Consider the following 22,309-nt stretch of genomic DNA (forward strand, 5'->3'; position numbering starts at 1 on the left):
CTTCGTCTGCGCGGACTTACTAATAGCGCCTGGAAAAATTTTCATAGCAATTATTCAATTTGAGCATATTTTGCACACAAATTAGCAGACACTTCATTAATTATCTCAATTCCACCCCGCTTTACGCTTACTTTCTTAAGGGATGATTTTCGGGATAAAAACTATCCTATGCCCTTCTCAGGGACTCAACCTATCTCTATGCCAAATTTCATTTAAATCGATTCAGCGGTTTGAGCGTGAAGAGGGAACACACAGACAGACAGACTTTCGCATTTATAATATTAGTATGTAAGTATGGATTAGTATGGATATGGATTGTTTATCATTTGTCACAGGGCGGACACGCTATACATCAAAAATCATTTGCGTTTCTATGTGTGAACGGCACGTCTGTACACGCGTAATGCGTCATAGTGTGAGTAAGATGCTTCAAAATTTAAAAATAGTACTGAGCGGCCGGCAAACGGCCGTCAATCTGCTGTCGCGGGGCGAGGTAATTCGAGTCGGGGTGGGGCGATGCGTGGCCGTTCTGTATGATAATACTATTACTTATTCTGTGCTTTTGTTCTAATTAAAATTAAATTTAAAAAAAAATAACGTTAGAGTATTCCTGAGAAGTAACCCTACGTGGGATTTCAAGGTTTGTCCAATGGCTAAGGACACCCTGTATACTTACTTATTCATTTTCATTATATTGTTGGTATGCGCTGGAGACTATTATAGGTATAATTCTTGACAACCAGTTTTCCAGTTACAAAACGTGATGATATCAGACTAAGTTTAAGGTGGGAGCGATTTGATAATCACAATTTAATTGACTTACATATTATATATAATATACCTACCTGCTGTTAATAGCGATCTTTGTACCTGTTTGCTACAGTTATTAAGGCCAGTGCAGACGGGATGATCAAATCGACAGTTTTGATCCGAAAAGAAATTGGCGTCAATCTCCAATTTAATCACCAATTTTAGATTTATGGTGATAATTAAGTGCTCTCAGTACCCACATGTATCTTCAATACAATCAGAATAGGTAAACAATTGGGTCAAGTCTTTTCGTTGTCTTGTTTTTATCCCCAAAAAATGTGACGGAGTGAAGATTTTTTGTATGAGATGAAATTTTGTTTAAAATTTTTCTCATGTAAAATTTAATCTACAGCTAGAAAGAAATGCAATAGCACTCCATTTTTTTATTTATTTGATAGAAGACGGAAATACAAGCGTGACAGTGGTCAGAAACAAGACAATGAAAAGAATTTTGACCCAATTATAGAAGTAAATAAAAATAAACTTATTTGTAAAAATGTATTTAAAAATCGGTGGTGTTTTTTAACAGATTCTTGATTATAATCATGCATCACAGATATTGCTATAGTTAAGTATACAGACAAACATAACATCAACAAAATTAACCCATTTTTTCATTCAACGCAACTATTTCATTCTATTCTATGGTAAATTATAATGACATGCCATTAAGACTTACAGTGGTAGAGTCCGTGTAAGCTAACTTTGCACCGATGTGAACATAGCAAAGTGAGGGAGTGGCATTATACATGACATACAACATTCAAGCGTCGATTCAGAAACTTTTTACTGGACATTTGGACAACCCATTATATTCAATAAGTGAATTTTTAGACATAACTATAATTTATAATCGCATACTTATTTTTGACTTTTTCTTTGTTTATTATTGTTATTATTTGACGATCCTTTTTAGGGGATTTTTTTTATATAATGTATAATTAATGAAATGAATTTATTTGGATTATCTTGCTATTGTTTAAATTTAGAGTTTTGAATGATTCACGGTTAGTTTCACTAGACTTTCTTCAGTCACCCGTGAACATGATGCATGTAACTGCGTCGAAATATCAGGAGCTCACAAATAATACAAAAGGTAATCACGGTCTATATCCCGGTCAATATAAGTCTATTGTTTAAATTTATTTCTGACGATCACAATATAGATTCTTATAAATTGACATTAATGTAGGTAATTTGTACTGCAATCATATGTTGTGAAATAAACATATCTAATCTAATCATACTTTCATTGCAAATGCACATGCAGCTATCGTAGTCCGACTTTATCAGAATTAGATACAATAAAGTGACATTACCGCATTATGATTTATATAAATCTTAAACTAAAATCTAGTGCATAGATAATCAATTTAGTGTTGGTTAAGTGTAAGGCCTGAGTGGACGCTCGAAGCGGAGCGTTCGGCGGGGCGTGCAACGTGGCGTCGGGCTCACAAGTGATGTGACCAGCGTGTACTAACGCCGCTCCTATACGTTTGCATTTGTTTAACATGCACGCCGCACGCCCCGCCCCGCTGCACGCTCAACGCTCGAATTAGTGTAAGACCTGAGTGGACGCTCGAGTTGGGCGTGCAGCGGGGCGGGGCGTGCGGCGTGCATATTAAACAAATGCAAACGTATAGGAGCGGCCTTAGTGCACGCTGCTCAAATTACTTGTGAGCCCGACGCCACGCTGCACGCCCCGCCGAACGCTCCGCTTCGAGCGTCCACTCAGGCCTTACACTTAGGCGTGCAGCGGAGCGGGGCGTGGGGCGTGCATGTTAAACAAATGCAAACGTATAGGAGCGGCGTTAGTACACGCTGGTCACATCACTTGCGAGCCCGACGCCACGTTGCACGCCCCGCCGAACGCTCCGCTTCGAGCGTCAACTCAGGCCTTATACTAAGACTAGAGTCCTTTGAGTCCCCTGCTTTAAGACTCGACTCAGTTTTTCAGACTCGTCATTAAGTAGAAACTTAAGTTCTTATCGAGACCCGAGTCTTTAGTAAAGACTTGAGTCCTATAAAGAGAACTTAAATTATGTATCATTTCTTTATTTAACGCAGTCTCCATACGAAATTCATGGGTTAGGTACAAATTTTTCAATAACGCCTATTTTCCTTAGTGTTCATTTAGATAAAACCTAAAAATAAAATAGACGAAGTCTTTATCCGAAGGTTCGAGTCCTTTTAAGTTGCGCTTAAAAGACTCAATAAAGCACTCAGACTCGGAAGTTTTTTAAGCGCAAAGTTGCGTAAAAACGACTCAAGTTCTTCAAATTGAGACTCAAGAGAGTCTGTCCTACCAACAATCATAATAATCATAGTTCTACTTCTCATTTATATTATGATGAAAAAAAAAACTGAATATCTCTAGCACTTTAAACAAAAATTATCACATCAACTGAGAAAAGATTATACTCCAAGAACAGACTAGGATATTCAAGACAGTACATGTACAATAAACCACAATTCAATAATTAATAGACTACGAAAATCTTAACGTCTATGGCTGCTTCGGAGGCAACTTTCATGTCTAGAATAATACTTCGGTGGCAGTTCTCAATGAAAGCCGCGAGCGCAGCTTTGAAGCTGCTTACCGCAGCGTTGGAGACTTTAGACTATCCAACTATCGTAATAGTAATAGTATTAACGAACTATATTCGACCGCTTAAAACTAACAATAACTCCCGACAAATTCTTTAATATCGCCAAAAATTCATAATCAATTTTATCATAAGTAAATCGTTATATTTATAGTTGGTCAGCAAATCTTGTCGGTAGAAAAAGGCGAGAAATTCAAATTTTCTATGGGACGATAATGCTTCGCGCCCACATTTCTTTTAAATTGCCGCCTTTTTCTACTGACAAGATTTGCTTGACCACCTATAAATACTCAAAGCCGCTAGCAGATCCCTAATCTGTATCCCATCTTCCATTTTCACAATATCTCTAAAAGCACGCACACACGTCGCCTCCTTCTATCAAACTTAATAGCAAAAGTATTAATAGAAATTTATATTCGACCGCCTAAAACTAATAACTCGAGTCAAACTACTCAATATCGCCAAAAATATTAAAACAATTTTATCAAAAGTAAATTATCATTTTTAAATACTCAAAGCCGCTAGCAGCTCCCTAATCTGTTTACCATCGTCCAACTTCACAATATCCCTAAAAGCGCGCACACACGTCGCCTCTTTCTCGAGGTTCTTGGATATCTGGTGCGCCCTGCGTGTGATCTCGCGGGGTACGCCGGCGAGGCGCGCGGCGTTGAAGCCGTACGACTTGGGACACGCGCCGGGGGACAACTTGTACAGGAACGTGATGGTCTCCTCGGGGATGTGGTCGTCGCTGTCCGCTGTGGACTCGTCCGTTTCCACCATGCACGCCTGGTTGAGAGTTGGAAATGGTCAATCTGCTTATTTGGTCACTTATCGTTTTTAAAAATAAATTCGTGCATAAAATTTGGATTAGAACTCGGTTTTGAATAAAAATGATAAAAATTTACAACCTCTTTTTGATGACAAGAAATACTTCGCGTTTTGGATGAGTAATACAAATTTTAAAATACCTTAACTTTGCCACCTGACCGCAACATCAGCAACAGTAGCAAGAAGCAGTAAGCAAATGTGACGTTTCAATCAAAAGGTACCACATTGTCGCTTACCATAAGGACGAAAATTGCTTGTATTTTTATACGAAAAATCTGTCAGAGCGTCCTTATGGCAAGCGACAATGTGGTACCTTTTGCTTGAAAACGACACATATGCAAAGATAGTCTTGAAACGAAGGTTTATTTAACTATACTTGTTTAAAGTACTCACCATATGTCCTAACACAACTCCAGGATGCGACGCCAGATGATGCACGAGCGAGTGATAGTGCGTAGAAAACACCACGCGGCACCCGCGCTCGGCTAGCTCCACGCACACGCCCGACGCTATCGCTGTCCCGTCGTAGGTCGACGTGCCGCGGCCTGGGGATTATGAAGCTTATTAAAAAAGTGTTATGGTTTACTTTAGCTTAACATGGAGTAAAATAGACAAGGCTCCGAGTTTCCAAAATTAGCCTCATGCATGAAGTTTATATTTGAATGAAATATTTTTTATTCGAATGTTTATTACCGTTATTATATCATGTTACAAATGCATTTCAGTTATAAAATTATCATTTAATTGCTTAAAATAATAAATAAAAAGTACAAAAATTTGCCCGCGAAAAGCTAGTGAGCGAAACGTCACGTGACGTCACGCGTTCAACAAATTAGTTCACATAAGTGTTGTTACGTGTTGAAGCCAGGGAATAATATCTAATGAAACATCGGTGACCAATTTAAGATTATATTCTAAACACACACGAGGGTACTAAATGCTAATAATCCTATAACTAAATTAAAACTATGTGTTGGACGCCAAGAGGAGTTTAAACTGCTAAGGTCTGGGAATCCTGCTATTCCTAAGATACGCCGGCTAGCGTGATAACTGTGCTTTATTGAGCTAGTGGTCGTATTTTCGACCGAACCTTGAAGGGCATGTCCACAGGCTAAAACAAAGGATTTACTTTAACTATGCCAGTCCTCTTTTAGAGGCATTATATTATATTATTTATTTAATGTACATTAGCAGTGTTTGCTTAGCCACTAGCACTTACCCCTTCGCCGTAATGTCACTCACAAAACAAAACAATAATAATGTCCGTAATAAGTATCTAACTTAGTTAATAAACGGTGATTGCATTTTGCAATCTAATTTTACATTTGCAATTTCGATGTCTATGGCGGGTACATTGTTTACACAACAACCGTATTAATCTTTCAAAGACATGAGCTGGAATGACTTGCCGAATGTAATGCATTAATATAAGTATGAAAAATATCCTTAAAAATTTAGAAAAAGATGATGCGCCACCGGGGTTTGAACCCTCGCCCATACGATCGCTAGTCCGACGTTGTACCGCTGTGCCGTCAGTGCTATTAGTCCGACGCGCGAATTTGTTGACTATATACTACGCTGCGGCGTCCATCGGGCGAATCCCGCAATGCATACAAAAATGAACTCTATTACTTACTAAATACGACATAACATATTCCTCCTCCCTCAACAAAAAATATATATCTATATATATATATATTTTTTTTTTTAACATGTTGGCTTGAGGTCCTTAACATGCCAATTTCCTATACATTTGCCATATGCATTGTTTAGACGAAAGACAGTCTCTGAGAGCTTGTCCACTATTATAGCCCTATCATACTTAGGAGCTAGTTTTGCCATGAACTTATTCGGAGCGTTTGACAAACATTTAGTCCTTTTATATATCATCTCTCCAATCTTAAAGGTATGAGTCCTACGTTTTTTGTTATAAAGCTGCCGACTGTTTTCATGTGCTTGCCTTAACCTTTGTCGAACAGATTCAAAAACTTCCTCCCGTTGCTGGAGACTCTCTATGTAGGTCGATACATTTATCGGGTAATCATTGTCCTTATTTTGTAATAACTGCACTGAATTGGGCCGATCTAGATTCGGTACACGGGTCTCTCTGCCTAAAAACAAATACGAAGGAGTGTGGCGTGTCGTTTCATGCACTGAAGTTCTAATAGCATTGCCAATCTGAGGTAGGTTGACGTCCCACATATTGTGTTTCCCTGACTTTACAAACGTCGAAATCATAGTGCCCACCACTCTGTTGACTCTCTCAGTCGGATTGCTTTGGGGATGATAATTCGGCGTAAACCACAATTTGCTATTATATTTCATCGCCAAATCCTTAAACTGCTGTGAACAGAACTGGCGACCATTGTCACATATGATAGCTTTAGGTGCACCATATAACAGTAACTGATTTTCCAGTATATCGCATATCTTCTCTGCCTTTCCGGTCCTTAATGGAAAGAGAAGCACAAACTTGCTGAACCAACATGTAATCACGAGTAACATAGTGTTACCTGATTTGCTTTTCGGAAACGGACCCATCAAGTCTAATGATATTAGCTGCCATGGCCGTGTAACCTCTCTATGCTCACCCATGAGTCCTAATGGGCCTTGCTGTGAAACCTTATGCCTCGCACACGTATCACATTTCGTCACATATTGCTTCACTTCTTCCCACAAGTTAGGCCAAAAATATGTTTGTTTTATTTTTAGATACGTCTTACGAATGCCCAAGTGACCAGCCGTCACATTGTCATGACACTCTGCGAAGACCTTACCTCTTAATGCCTCAGGCACGTACAATTTCCATACATCTTCCTGGCTCGGAAACGAACTTAACTCTATCCTTTTATATAACAAGCCATTCATGACTTTCCACTCGTCCGATGAATTATCTTGTACTTCCATTACCTTAGATCTGTACCAATCATCTTTGTGGCGTTCTAAAATGTCTATTATATTTATTTCCGGAATAGTGCTGCCAATCGAACCCCGTGACAATGCATCAGGTACAACGTGGCTTTTGCCAGGCCTGTGTACTATATCAAAGCTGAACTGTTGCAGTTTCACGGCCCATCTTGCTAACCTACCGTGCGGATCTCTCATCTTGTGTAACCATTGCAACGCACTATGGTCAGTGACCACTGTGAAGTGTACTCCATCAACATATGGCCTAAACTTTTCAATCGCAAATACCATGCTTAGTAGTTCTCTTTCTGACGTCGAGTATTTCTTTTCCCTGTCGTTAAGTTTCCTACTTAAATACGCGACCGGCAGTTCTACATCACCCTGATTTTGACATAAGACCGCACCAATTCCGCTATTACTAGCATCACATTGGATAGTAAAGGGCTTAGAATAATCCGGACATGTCACAACAGGCGTCGTGGTAAGTAATGTTTTCATTTTTAAAAATGCCCTTTCCGCCTCTTCGGTCCAACATAGTTGTTTCTTCTTTTTGCCTTTTGTAAGGTCATGGAGCGGAGCAGCTACCATGGCAAAGTCTTTGACAAATCTTCTATACCAACTGGCCAAACCGATGAATCGCCTTAACTCTGAATAATTACGTGGCCTAGGAAAGTTAATGATTGCCGCCACTTTTTCAGGGTCTGTTCTCAGCCCATCTTTATCAACTATGTACCCTAAATATCGCAAGCTCGATCGGGCAAACTTGCATTTATCTACATTTATCGTCAAATTTGCTTTCTGGAGAATTTCCAACACCTTATTTATTAACTGTATATGCTCCTCAAAGCTTGTAGAACAAATAACGATGTCATCCAAATATGCCCAAATCTTATCTTCATTTGACTGAAATAATACATCCATTAACCTTTGCTGCGTCTGTGAGGCATTAACGAGACCGAATGGCATGACCTTAAAGTGGAATAATCCCTTGCCCCCCACAGCAAAAGCAGTTTTCTCCTTACTGTCCTCATCTAACGGAATTTGCCAAAACGCTGATCGTAAGTCAATAGTGCTTAAAAACCTAGCATTGCGTAAATTATCTAACACATTCGTTACCCGAGGCAGTGGGTATGTATCCCGTTTTGTTACTCGATTTAACTGTCTGCTGTCAAGACACAGTCTATTATCCCCATTAGGCTTTTTAACGATAAGAACTGGTGAACAATCCTATAACTAAATTAAAACTATGTGTTGGACGCCAAGAGGAGTTTAAACTGCTAAGGTCTGGGAATCCTGCTATTCCTAAGATACGCCGGCTAGCGTGATAACTGTGCTTTATTGAGCTAGTGGTCGTATTTTCGACCGAACCTTGAAGGGCATGTCCACAGGCTAAAACAAAGGATTTACTTTAACTATGCCAGTCCTCTTTTAGAGGCATTATATTATATTATTTATTTAATGTACATTAGCAGTGTTTGCTTAGCCACTAGCACTTACCCCTTCGCCGTAATGTCACTCACAAAACAAAACAATAATAATGTCCGTAATAAGTATCTAACTTAGTTAATAAACGGTGATTGCATTTTGCAATCTAATTTTACATTTGCAATTTCGATGTCTATGGCGGGTACATTGTTTACACAACAACCGTATTAATCTTTCAAAGACATGAGCTGGAATGACTTGCAGAATGTAATGCATTAATATAAGTATGAAAAATATCCTTAAAAATTTAGAAAAAGATGATGCGCCACCGGGGTTTGAACCCTCGCCCATACGATCGCTAGTCCGACGTTGTACCGCTGTGCCGTCAGTGCTATTAGTCCGACGCGCGAATTTGTTGACTATATACTACGCTGCGGCGTCCATCGGGCGAATCCCGCAATGCATACAAAAATGAACTCTATTACTTACTAAATACGACATAACATAGTCATTAGTAGCAAACGTCAGTTGGACCGTCCAACGTGTGACGTCATCACGCTTTGTCGAATTAGAGTCAAAAATTATGAGCGTTTCAACCGCTCAAATATTTTCAACATTTTAAATATTTTTTAATAAAATAATGTGAAGGTTTACAAAAGTATTTTTATATTTTCCTGTGTTCAAACGATATAAATTATGATTACAAAAAAAAAAACATGCATAGAGCTAATTCTGTATTCGTATAATCGTAAACGTATGTGCTGCGGCGTGTGAAAATTGAAGCGTTTTTTGTAAAGAGTTAAAAGTCAGTTTTAGTTTGACACCAAGCGATTATCGTTTCAGGATAATAGGAAAGAATGCACAGCATGCTTAACTATGGCTGCTGTCCCGTTCTTTTCCACGTGGAAAGTGGACTGCCCCGATACAATACCGTCGGCAGCGCCGAGCCGTGTGAACACGCGGTCCACTACGCTTAGGCTGCATTCTGACGCTGGGCCGTAAGATTACTGTCACCGTCATTTTTAGTATTAAAAACTTAACAAGTTCATCCAACAGCACCAAAGAATGCACGGTGGCGTGCTTGACTATAGCTGCTGTTTCGTTCATTTCCACGAGGAACGTTGACTGCCCCGACAGGATATCGTCGGCCGCGCCGAGCCGTGTGAACACGCGGTCCACTACGCTTAGGCTGCATTCTGACGCTGGGCCGTAAGATTACTGTCACCGTCATTTTTAGTATTAAAAACTTACCAAGTTCATCCAACAGCACCAAAGAATGCACGGTGGCGTGCTTGACAATAGCTGCTGTTTCGTTCATTTCCACGAGGAACGTGGACTGCCCCGACAGGATATCGTCGGCCGCGCCGAGCCGTGTGAACACGCGGTCCACTACGCTTAGGCTGCATTCTGACGCTGGGCCGTAAGATTACTGTCACCGTCATTTTTAGTATTAAAAACTTACCAAGTTCATCCAACAGCACCAAAGAATGCACGGTGGCGTGCTTGACTATAGCTGCTGTTTCGTTCATTTCCACGAGGAACGTTGACTGCCCCGACAGGATATCGTCGGCCGCGCCGAGCCGTGTGAACACGCGGTCCACTACGCTTAGGCTGCATTCTGACGCTGGGCCGTAAGATTACTGTCACCGTCATTTTTAGTATTAAAAACTTACCAAGTTCATCCAACAGCACCAAAGAATGCACGGTGGCGTGCTTGACTATAGCTGCTGTTTCGTTCATTTCCACGAGGAACGTTGACTGCCCCGACAGGATATCGTCGGCCGCGCCGAGCCGTGTGAACACGCGGTCCACTACGCTTAGGCTGCATTCTGACGCTGGGCCGTAAGATTACTGTCACCGTCATTTTTAGTATTAAAAACTTACCAAGTTCATCCAACAGCACCAAAGAATGCACGGTGGCGTGCTTGACAATAGCTGCTGTTTCGTTCATTTCCACGAGGAACGTGGACTGCCCCGACAGGATATCGTCGGCCGCGCCGAGCCGTGTGAACACGCGGTCCACTACGCTTAGGCTGCATTCTGACGCTGGGCCGTAAGATTACTGTCACCGTCATTTTTAGTATTAAAAACTTACCAAGTTCATCCAACAGCACCAAAGAATGCACGGTGGCGTGCTTGACTATAGCTGCTGTTTCGTTCATTTCCACGAGGAACGTTGACTGCCCCGACAGGATATCGTCGGCCGCGCCGAGCCGTGTGAACACGCGGTCCACTACGCTTAGGCTGCATTCTGACGCTGGGCCGTAAGATTACTGTCACCGTCATTTTTAGTATTAAAAACTTACCAAGTTCATCCAACAGCACCAAAGAATGCACGGTGGCGTGCTTGACTATAGCTGCTGTTTCGTTCATTTCCACGAGGAACGTTGACTGCCCCGACAGGATATCGTCGGCCGCGCCGAGCCGTGTGAACACGCGGTCCACTACGCTTAGGCTGCATTCTGACGCTGGGCCGTAAGATTACTGTCACCGTCATTTTTAGTATTAAAAACTTACCAAGTTCATCCAACAGCACCAAAGAATGCACGGTGGCGTGCTTGACAATAGCTGCTGTTTCGTTCATTTCCACGAGGAACGTGGACTGCCCCGACAGGATATCGTCGGCCGCGCCGAGCCGTGTGAACACGCGGTCCACTACGCTTAGGCTGTATTCTGACGCTGGGACGTATGAACCCTGGAATCGACGTTGAATTGTATAGTAAGTCAAACCAAATTGGCAGTAAATAAGAACCAAAAAAACCGGCCAAGTGCGAGTCGGACTCGCCCACCGAGGGTTCCGTACTTTTTTAGTATTTGTTGTTATAGCGGCAGCAGAAATACATCATCTGTGAATATTTCAACTGTCTTGCTATCACGGTTCATGAGATGCAGCCTGGTGACAGACAGACAGAAGGACGGAGTCTTAGTAATAGGGTCCTGTTTTTAACTTTTTACCCTTTGGGTATGGAACCCTAAAAAACTATACTCATCCTTTTTTTTGGGTGCTAGTAGTAGTGTAAGACAAAGATAGTATGATTATCTCTGTCTATGTTTGAAATTCATGAGACAGTCCTTTGACAAACTATAGTTAAAAGGCCCAATTATCTTTGGTATTGTGACGTATAACAAGTCTGTTTGAGGATCTGATACTAGAAAAAGTTCGAAATATTTATTGTTAGTATCTTATTTTCATACAAAGTAGACTTTATAGTGGACACTCAAGAGGTGCGTGCAGCAGGGCGGAATGTGAGGCGTTTATAACAAACAAATGCAAATATATGCGAGAGGCCATAGTGCGCGCTGCTCTTTGCCGCTCGGTCCGTTTGACGTCAAGCTGCCCGCTCCATCGAACTTTGTACTAGACGCTCACCACTGAGGCTGTTAGCCCCTTGAAACTAAAAAACCATGGAACCATAAACTTACCAAATGCGCCAAAACAGTGAGTAGACCCATCTGCCGCATGAGTGTAGACTTGCCACCCATGTTGGGACCCGTCAGCAGAAGTAGCGCGGCTTCTCCGCCCAGATTCGTGTCGTTGGGGATGAACTCCGCGACGGGTATGCACGGGTGCCGCCCGTCTACTATGTTTATGAAGGGCTGCAATAAAAACTTTCGTTAATGCGGTAGAGAATAATTTTATTTAAAAAAGGAAAGACCGGCCAAGTGCGAGTCGGACTCGCGCAACGAGGGTTCTGTACTTTTTAGTATTTGTTGTTACAGCGGCAACAGAAATACATCATCTGCGAAAATTTCAACCCTACAAAGTAGTTATAATACAAAAATATGCAAGTAAGTATAACGGGTTAACACTGATTGACTAGGACGTTATCTTTTCGCGGATTAGCAAAGTAATATATTGGTATATATTAATACAAAAGTATAACAATGTCAGAAACACCCAACTGTAGCAAATCTATGTGCTATAAAAGTTGAAAGCACGTTTTTATTAGACTTATATTGACCGGGATATAGACCGTGATTACCTTTTGTATTATTTGTGAGCTCCCGATATTTCGATGCAGTTACATGCATCATGTTCACTCACGTTTTTATTGTCGCTTTTGATGCTAGCTATCGTCTATACCTATGGCCTCGCAAACTCTGCTACGGCCAGAAGTACATATGTCCAAAACCGCGACGCACTGCACGGCGGCGTCCCAATGCGCGTGGTTGCTGGAGAATTTCTCGAACATTCGACGACTCAGGTCTTTTATGACATCGTGTGTCAGTCAGTATATTGTCTCACCTTTTGCTCCGGGTCGAAAGTAACACTCGGCAGACAAACATCCCCGCTCTGCTGCCTCGCAAACTCTGCTAAAGCCAGTAGTATGTCCAAAACCGCAACACACTGTACGGCGGCGTCCCAGTACGCGTGGTTGCTGGAGAATTTCTCGAACATTCGACGACTCAGGTCTTTTATGACATCGTGTGTCAGTCAGTATATTGTCTCACCTTTTGCTCCGGGTCGAAAGTAACACTCGGCAGACAAACATCCCCGCTCTGCTGCCTCGCAAACTCTGCTAAAGCCAGTAGTATGTCCAAAACCGCAACACCCTGTACGGCGGCGTCCCAGTACGCGTGGTTGCTGGAGAATTTCTCGAACATTCGACGACTCAGGTCTTTTATGACATCGTGTGTCAGTCAGTATATTGTCTCACCTTTTGCTCCGGGTCGAAAGTAACACTCGGCAGACAAACATCCCCGCTCTGCTGCCTCGCAAACTCTGCTAAAGCCAGTAGTATGTCCAAAACCGCAACACACTGCACGGCGGCGTCCCAGTACGCGTGGTTGCTGGAGAATTTCTCGAACATTCGACGACTCAGGTCTTTCAGGACGTCGCGCTTTTGATCTTCGGCTGCCGTCATACGGGCTAGGAGGTCCTGAAATTGTATGACATATAAAGGACAATAAAAGGGAAGGACATGCTATTCAAATGTAAAGTGAATTATATAATCAGTCGATTTATCTAAATTAATAAATTTGCCAACATGTAGTTGGGTGAAACTGATACTTCACTTGAGTAAGTCTAATATATGTGCTTCATATTTGCATAGGAATAAAGCAGGTTTTTTAATTGGTGAAGTGAAAATCACATCCTTCTTTCTAAATCAGTACACCTCTTGTTGAAATCCCAGCTTACAATTTTAAATTCTTACTTCGTTTCGAATATACTTTGCGTATGTTTTAGCTTTTACCTTAGTTTCACTGGTAGAGAATCTCTTGAACCCTTTTCGGGCACCTTCCATGTGGTAGTCAGAAGTTGCCCTTTTCGTAGCGCTTTCTGGTACCTCTATCTGATAACGCTTCTTGTCGGTTCCCACGTACTTCAACTGAAACAACGAAATATCTGTACGTAGATATAGGCTGATTTGAATGAAGTTAATAACCAGTGACACTGTGCGGTATAGACCTCGCTAACCCCGAAATCAAGAATCTACGAAAAAATCCATGTAATTATCGAAACTGCTCACGAAATTCCACGAGAATAGGTTATGAAATGTAAGCTGTAGAGAACAGCCGGGCAGACATTACGAAAGCAGTTTTACCCAAGCTAAAACGGAGACGTTTAACGCTCGCTTGGTCAATAACGTTATAACGTAATCCAGTCAAATATCATGATATATTTAAAGCAATTTTGTCTGTGAATTAAAATTATGTCAACAAATGCTTTTCATTTTTAATTATAGTCTAAACCTGAAATTAATTCCCTCGTGTTATAAGTTAGATCTCACCCGACACTTGAAGTATTTCTCCTGTTCAGCCAGATACTCCTTGAGCTCTTTCTGTATATTGTCAATAAGTTGCAGTGTGTTGTCATACTCGGGGTCGACGCCCGCGCCGGGCAGGATGCGACCTTCTTTCTCGGCTTCGGATTGGTTGAATCCTTCCTGCAAAATAACACATCATCAGGTGACAACCAAAACAAACGGTCTGTTCAGTAGTCCGTCTTCCGAATCTATTGTGCAATGTCCTGAAACTTAGATGTCCGTTCCAAAATGAAAGTTAGTCATTCGATGTGCAGTCAGCGAGGAGGTTAAAAGCTCCGACTTTACAGTTTGACCTAAGATTTTACAACAAAACAATAGAATTACCAACCTTAAAAAACTTCAACGTGTCCCTATAATCCGGAAACTTTCCATGCGGACTAAACTTCGTTAATTTCTTCAACATTCCGCTTTCTGCGTCATCAAATAACTCAACAAGTTTCAGTGCAGACTGGAATCCATTGAGCACGGCGATGAAGTCGAGGACTTTTCGTTTGGAGTAGGTCTTCTCTTCGTAGAAGATGGCGCGTGAGTCGGGGTGCGATGTCGAGCGCTTCAAGTTGCCGAGGGTGTGCACTCTGCAAACAAAATGAATTATATATTACGCAATATGTACTAACGTACGGTAAGGTAAACTTACTATACCTCGTTTTTTTAGCATTAGAAAAATGGTAAACAATCTTGATGTGTCTTTTTATTGAAAAACGCTTTAACCTTAACGCTTTTTATGAAACCAAAAGAATATAAACGTAACATATGTAGTTTGTCAAAGGACTGTCTCATTTCAAACATAGACGAAGAGTCATACCCTTTGTCTTACACTAGTACTAGTACCCAAAAGAAAAGAATAAATATAGTTTTTTTTGTTCTTATATTTATTGACAATGTGGTTTGACCAACTATATCCTAGCCAGGGACCGGACAACCCTTTCCGCGATAAAACCCTTTCAATGGGCGACACTTAAACACGGCTAACACATTGAAAGACTTTTCCTTTTAAACTGCAAGCCCATTCATACCCTTACATTTGACTAACCCTTATCGAAAAGCTAACCAAATATAAGGCTAGCTCTTAATAAGGGTTACCCTTATCTTTAAGCGCTTTTTATAAAGGTTTCCCTTTGAGTGAAAGAGACAGGATTAGTATATATCTACGGTAGTGTATGAAAAGGAAAGAAAATACGTGCCTAGTCAAAGAACGCCGCCGTCGCCGCCGACGATCGCTCGGATTCGAAGTAATGTGTGCTTTATGAACAAGGTAGACGACTTAAATTAGCACGCTTATATGCTAAAAGGGAAGCCCTTTATAAGGCTAACCCTTATAAGCAATATGCAAGGTGTTGGTGAGCGGATGATAAGGGTTTTGTAAGGGTATTTGGGCTACCGATTACTCAAATCTGGTAGCTTTATATAAGGGTTTTTAAAAGCAAAACAAAGGGTTTCGTCTGGCAAAGGGTATGGTGAGTTAAGCCTTATGCAATACCCTTATAAAACCCCGATAAGGGATAGCGGGCCGGTCCCTGATCCTAGCTGATACTGATACTTGGGGTAACTCCAGCGAGCAGATCCTGGAGCAAGAACTAGGAAGAGGAGACTACAAGGGGAAGGCGATGTTAATACAAAATAGCACTGTAAGCTCGCATGGCTCTGCTGATTCAACCTAAGCGGCAGCGAGTCAGTGGAGTATGTCAGCGTCATCTCAAACCGCATATAAACTCCCTAAATTTTGAACCTAAATTCTATGAAAATAACAACTTAAGAGCAACACTAACTTCGCCAAAAGCCGTTCCAAATCTGGCAATGTAGTAAGTATATTCTTCGCATCTTGACTCAGCTCTTGGTTCTCGAATAACTCCTTGACAGCCTCCTGGCGTTCCTTTATAACGGCTAAATTGCAGCTTGGCGCACATACCCACTGGTATAACAATCTGAAAATATACACACACATTTTATTGATTAAAAAAAAAAAAAAATTACACAGCATTACAGTAGGTACTAATGCACTGCGAAATTTAGGACAGAAAGTAATACATACAAACAAGGTACAGTATATAATCTGGGACTAGGTAGGTATGACATTTTTTTTTTTACACAAATTCAAAGAAACGAGGTATATACACAAAATAAAACAATATACAAAGAAATATTAATAACTAACTGAGGACGGACGGTCATCCATTGCCTCACAAAGGTTTTTGCATTCCTCACAAATTAGCCTCCAACTACCGGCAAAAACGTCACAGTCCGGAGCCGACTTGAGAAGTGCGTTGATGTAGTGCAAAGCGCGAAGCCGTGGTGATTGCCTGTACGCCGCAGTGCGCGCTTTAGGTGCAGCAAGTAAGTCGCGATGACGAGGTCTAAAATTAAACTTTGCCTGAGACAGAGAAGGGACGCGGAGGCGCAACAGCTGCGAGACCAGCTGAGGGCAGTCTGTGTCCCCACGCAATATTCTGCACGCCCCGGTCATGAGTGCATAATTACGCCTCACTTCCAGGGAGTTAAAACCCAGAGTTCAAAGCAAATATTTTGTTGGGTAAAGGAAGGGATAGTACCCATAGATTTTTTTAAATAAAAATCTCAGGAACGCCTTTTGGATCTTTTCTAGAAGCAAGGCGTAAGTGACCTCATGGGGATTCCACACTCTGGACGCTGCCTCCAGTTTACTCCTAACTAAAGCGGTAAAGACAATCTTGATGACAAACGGGTTGTCAAAATCACAATAGTTGTTCCAGACCATAAACAAGCTTTAGGTCATCGGCGTATAGAAGACATTGCGCATATCTAGGGAGAGACGCCAGGTCATTAATCATGACGCCGAACAGAAAAGGGCCTAGAATTGAACCCTGGCTTACTCCGGAGCGAGTATGGTAGGAATCGGAGACAAAGCATCCGTGCTGCACGTACTGCTGCCTATCGCGTAGATAACTCGCAAAGAACCGGAGCAGATTTGGCGAGAAACCGATGTTACATAGCTTCTTTAGGAGTATGTCGTTATCTACGCGATCAAAGGCTTTTTTAAAATCAAAGTACAGCACGTCTACTTGTATCCCCATATCCAAATGCTCAGAGATAGAGTCTACCAGGGTTAAAAGGTTCGTCTCGACAGATCGCCTGGGCCTAAACCCATGTTGAGCGTCACAAAGATACGGCTGCACTTGAGGGGCTATATGTTTGTTTATGATACACTCAAACAACTTCGCAATGGAGGAGAGAATCGCTATAGGACGATAGTTTTCAACCTTAGTTGCATCGCCCGACTTAGGAATCGGCCGTACCCGTGTTACCTTCCAGTGACTCGGGTATTCCCCAGTGCGTAGAGCCAGGTTGAAAATATGACATAAAGGTTGTACTAGCCAGTCTTTGCAGCCCTTTAGAATATACGCAGGGATGGCATCAGGACCCAATGAGCTTTGGGGCTTCAGACGAGCTATGCCAGCTTCAACATCCTGAAGGGATATTGTGCCGATATTAATCAAATTAGCAGTGCTCGTCACATCCTGTTGAATAGTTTTAGAGGGGTCAAGTAACGGTACCCCAGGAAGGAAGACACTCGAGAAGAAGTTCGCGAAAGCCTGAGCCGCCTCTACACCCTCATAAGGCTTCCCGTCGTGTAACACTCGGTTTACAAACCCACCTTTGGATTTTAGGTTGTTGATATGTTGCCAAAAAACCCGAGGATTACCTGTGACGTTACTCTGAACACTGCCAATATAATTCTTATAAGCTACTGATGTTCTCGTCTTAATATCGGCTCTGAGTTTGGAGAAGTCTGCATATATTTCTCTGTTTCCAGTTTGTTTCCACTTCCGGTGAAGAGAAGCCTTCCGTTTTATGTCTCTTATAAGATCTGCAGTAAACCAGACCGGATACTGTCTGCTGGGCTTGCTGGACCTTCTCCTCCTGGGTATGCACGAATCAAAAATTCCGTAGATCAATTTATAGAAGAGGTCTACGGCGACATTGACCTCTCGGGCTTCAATGACAGTTATCCAAGATACATTGGCAATTAGTTGGCAAAGAAGCTCGTAATTGCCCTTAGAGAAATTCCAATCGCGGCTCGAATCAAGGTTACTAGCGTCGATCTCCACGGAGTCACTTACTGCTTTCATGGTAGGGATAGAAATTTCAAGAGGAGGATGATAAGCATCGGCATATGGAACCAGGCTACCCTGTGGGTCCTCACTAACCTTAACACCATGAGCACGCTGTCGCACCAGCACTACATCAAGCATTCCTCCATGCACATTTAATACCTCATTCATTTCAGTGAAGTCACAGACTGTGGTAAAAAAACCATAATAACTTAGGATACTAGTTGAGGCATACTTAGGGTTAAGGTTCAAGTCACCTACGATTATGACCGCACCAAGAGAGTCAATGAATGACTCTATTTTTTGAAAAAACTGCATATACACACTTTCGGAAGAGTTAGGTGGAATGTATACAGCACACAAATGCAACAGTGTTTCGCCCACAACAAAAGAGGTCCACAGATCCTCTCCGTCGGCAGTTTCAAACTCTCGTCGCCGCCGCAGACTAATTCCTGGCCTCGAAGCAACCAGTACACCGCCTCCCTGTCGTCCGGTGACGCGATCTCGGCGCAAGACGCTCCAAGCATCTCCCACCAGTTCGGGGTCCTCTACAGATGCTGACAACCATGATTCCGTGACGACGACAATATCACTTTCGTGAGCAAGAATACTTTGTTTAAAAAAATTCAGCTTTGTGTTGAGACCTCTGACATTTTGGTAGGCAATGCTGATCGTTGGGCCCTTAGTTAGAGCTCGGTGTTCCTTTAGTTTGCCTGGTTTGTTTCCGAAAAAACCACGCTTTCACTCTTGCATTGTCAGGCCATACGTCCGCCGACAAGCACTGATCATAATAAGCTACAGGGACCCCCAGCTTGTAGGACTTGTAATCACCTTTGGGCTGAAGTTCCTCCACGGTACACGTGCCCCGTTCACAAAGCCGCTGCAGGTAATCCCGGACTTCATCCGCACTGGAGACCATGTTCCACAAGTGGATGTGTTTTCGGACCTCGACCGCCCTGAGAGTAGTAACATTAGGGCCACCGGTGCAGCGTATGGATGCTGGCCGTCTCTGCTTCTTCTTAGTGACCTCTCCCCATCTTTCGGCCGTAGGATTTCCGTTCCTCTCCGCAGACGAATTGTCCGTCACGGGACCACAGTCCTCGGAGCATGCGGCGTCAAAGTGGTTAACTGGTGGATCTGCATGCGGGATTTCCGATGGTGGCTCCACCGTTGAGGTACTGGGCAGTGTAACGGGGTCCATGACCTTACTGCTCTTTTTGCTCTTTTTACTCTTTTTATGACGTTTGGCTGTTCGCGTTTCGTCTGTATTACTGTTATTATCAATATCGTCCCTAATGTTAAAAGGCTTGGGTAATACTATTAAAGCAGCGCAGCCAACGCAGCGGGACTCGACAGCCCGTTCTAATGCCTCAAGTTTGCCGCTCAACACCTCAACCTTAACCTTACTCGTGCACGTAGAAATCTCAGATTGGAACCGCCCGATGGTAGAGACTGCATCCGCCAGCTGTTCTGTTAAGCACGTTATTTGGTCTCGAAGCAAAGTAATTTCCAAGGTCGTAGGCATTGACATGGACAGACCTTTGTCAGCTTCTGGCGACTTCTGGGGGAATTGTTGAGGGGCAGGATGAGGTGCAGGACCACTAGAGTACGGTTTCCTGAGCGCAACATTTTTTATGTTTACGGGGGTACCAACCGGGGTGTCACAATTCCGGCCTCCTTTCCTAGCTGCACAGGCACATTCGGGACAAACCCATATTGACTTTTCGGCCTCTGAAAGGGTTTTGTTGTTGCAAGTATAGTGATATAATTTACCACATGTCTCAAGCATGCATTGCAAATACTCTGCGCCGACAGCTAAGTCCAATTGGCATGCATTGCATATCATACTGTCGTCCATTGCTAGTCGCTCTTTAGATGGGTTACCGTCAGAGGTACCAGGGGTCCAGGAGCGAAAGGTTGCGTAGAAGATGGCGCGTAGAGAGAGGTGATGACGTAATCGCTGCGCTCACATGAAATGCCAGCGAAGTACCAGGAGCCCATAGATGTACAACAGGTAGTAACACTCGCCGCTGCGTAGCAGATGATTCGTAGCGAATGACGTCGTACCAGCGTAGCACTCACCCGGTCCACAGCGTAGGCGTGACGTATCACACAGCGGTCTGGTAACTGTTGCGTCTTCTAACTTATGCGCTCCTATTTTGTCACGCGAATTTAAACTGTGTAAAATGTTTATTTATTTAATTAGTAACAATTAGCGCGGGGGCTTAGACACGTCTACACCTTGCGGGGTCCGAGGGGAAGGGGTACATATAGGTAGGTACACATTTTAAGCATAGATATGCGCTTGTACTTTTTCTCAATCATTTTAGTGATATGGGCTATACATAACATACATGCTAACTATACATGGGCCGTGAAATGTATCAAGTTACTTTAAAAATAATATTTGTACAAAATTCTATATTTAGCGATAGTTCTTCAGTGAAGGAAAACATCGTGAGGAATCTGGTCTAATACCAACAAGTTCTTCGTTCAAGTCACGGAGTAGGATGGAGATGGCAAGTGGGCGTTCCCGTCTATCCGACAGTTAGTAGCGACCGACTTACTTTATGCACAGACTATGCTCAGTTGTTGTGTAAACTTCATGCTCGAATGACATTCACGTCGTACGTACGCTCGTCTAACAAAAATTGATAATTAAATTTAAAATGCCGTATTGTGCAGTATTAAGCTGCAGAAATCACAGCGGTTTAAAAAATCTTTCACGTGGAGGTATTTCCCATCACCGGTGGTTATTTATTTAAATATAATCCGATTAATACGAAAAATCTGTTTATTTTGCATTATTTACGAATGTTCGTTAAGTAAATCTATATTTTATCAGTTAGAACTTAGAGTTCACAATCCTTTGTCACTATTCTTTACGTTTATCTGGAATATTCGCTATCCTAAATGTCAAATAACTTCGCTACTCAGATGCTGCGCAATGTCGATATTTATATCGATAAAGTTAAAGTTACGATATTTCAAGTTTGATGTTTGGTTCGGTAATAAATTATTATTTTAGACACGTTTCTAATTATTATTTGGGATAATCAATGTCTAAGTAAATATGGCAGCTCTGGTCATCAAGCACTAAGTTAAGTCGGGGTCATTTCATGGCAACCTTTCAAACCTTCGTATTCCTTTACATACGTTTTTGTTTTTTACACCCATCATATTTTCATCGTTAAAATAATTAGACTAGGTACTTAATGTACTTATGCGTACAATGCATGCAATGTGCCATGAATAAACGATTTATATTTTCTATTTCTTTATTATTAATGATTGTAGGTTCCCACAAGATGCCGATATTAAAAATAAGTGGATCAATGCTACTGGGCAAGAAAATTAGTTTCCGCAAAAATATAGCACCATTTGCTCGGAGCATTTCTTAGAGAAAGATTTCTGGGGATAAAATTGCCATACATCTCATCTAGCGTCCACAAGCCTAAAACTTAGTTACTAATTTAGTAATTATTAGTGACATTCGGGCTCACTAAATTAATAAAAAGTGTTCCATACCACGCAAACTAGCGTCAAATATTGGAATTTTGCCGCCCCCCTTCCTGATTTGATAGGTCACAATCTTACAATCAAATCAAGTGGGATCGATGAGCCAGTTTCATGTATGCTTTCACACCATACAATTAATTTGACAATTTAATCAGGTTGTCCCGTCTAGATTGGCCTTAAATGCTGCTACAAGTAAATATATTGTTAAAGACGAATACTTACCTATGTAAGTAATTGCAGATTTGTTATTACAAAATAACAGCAATACCGAGTTAATAGACCTTTAAAGAACTATGATTTTATCTGTTTGACTTTAAGATATATTTAATGTTCACATTAACAACCTAGTTGGTCAATT

General features: G+C 41.9%; 1 protein-coding gene across 1 annotated transcript in view; it reads right to left on the reverse strand.

Annotated features, from left to right (window-relative positions):
- Nucleotides 1-1,294: 1,294 nt before the first annotated feature.
- Nucleotides 1,295-22,309, reverse strand: part of LOC134755725 (probable DNA mismatch repair protein Msh6) — a 29,655-nt gene continuing 8,640 nt past the window's right edge. Inside the window, exons 11-19 of the mRNA XM_063692272.1 lie at nucleotides 16,114-16,269; nucleotides 14,673-14,919; nucleotides 14,309-14,464; nucleotides 13,772-13,906; nucleotides 13,235-13,456; nucleotides 12,000-12,173; nucleotides 11,094-11,271; nucleotides 4,638-4,789; nucleotides 1,295-4,202 (exon numbers count right to left, since the gene is read on the reverse strand). Of these exons, the coding sequence (XP_063548342.1) occupies nucleotides 3,921-4,202; nucleotides 4,638-4,789; nucleotides 11,094-11,271; nucleotides 12,000-12,173; nucleotides 13,235-13,456; nucleotides 13,772-13,906; nucleotides 14,309-14,464; nucleotides 14,673-14,919; nucleotides 16,114-16,269 (1,702 nt within the window). The 3' untranslated portion in view covers nucleotides 1,295-3,920. The remainder of the gene's footprint in view (nucleotides 4,203-4,637; nucleotides 4,790-11,093; nucleotides 11,272-11,999; nucleotides 12,174-13,234; nucleotides 13,457-13,771; nucleotides 13,907-14,308; nucleotides 14,465-14,672; nucleotides 14,920-16,113; nucleotides 16,270-22,309) is intronic.

Source organism: Cydia strobilella, chromosome 1 (assembly GCF_947568885.1).
Source record: "Cydia strobilella chromosome 1, ilCydStro3.1, whole genome shotgun sequence".
Classification (NCBI taxonomy): Eukaryota; Metazoa; Arthropoda; class Insecta; order Lepidoptera; family Tortricidae; genus Cydia; species Cydia strobilella.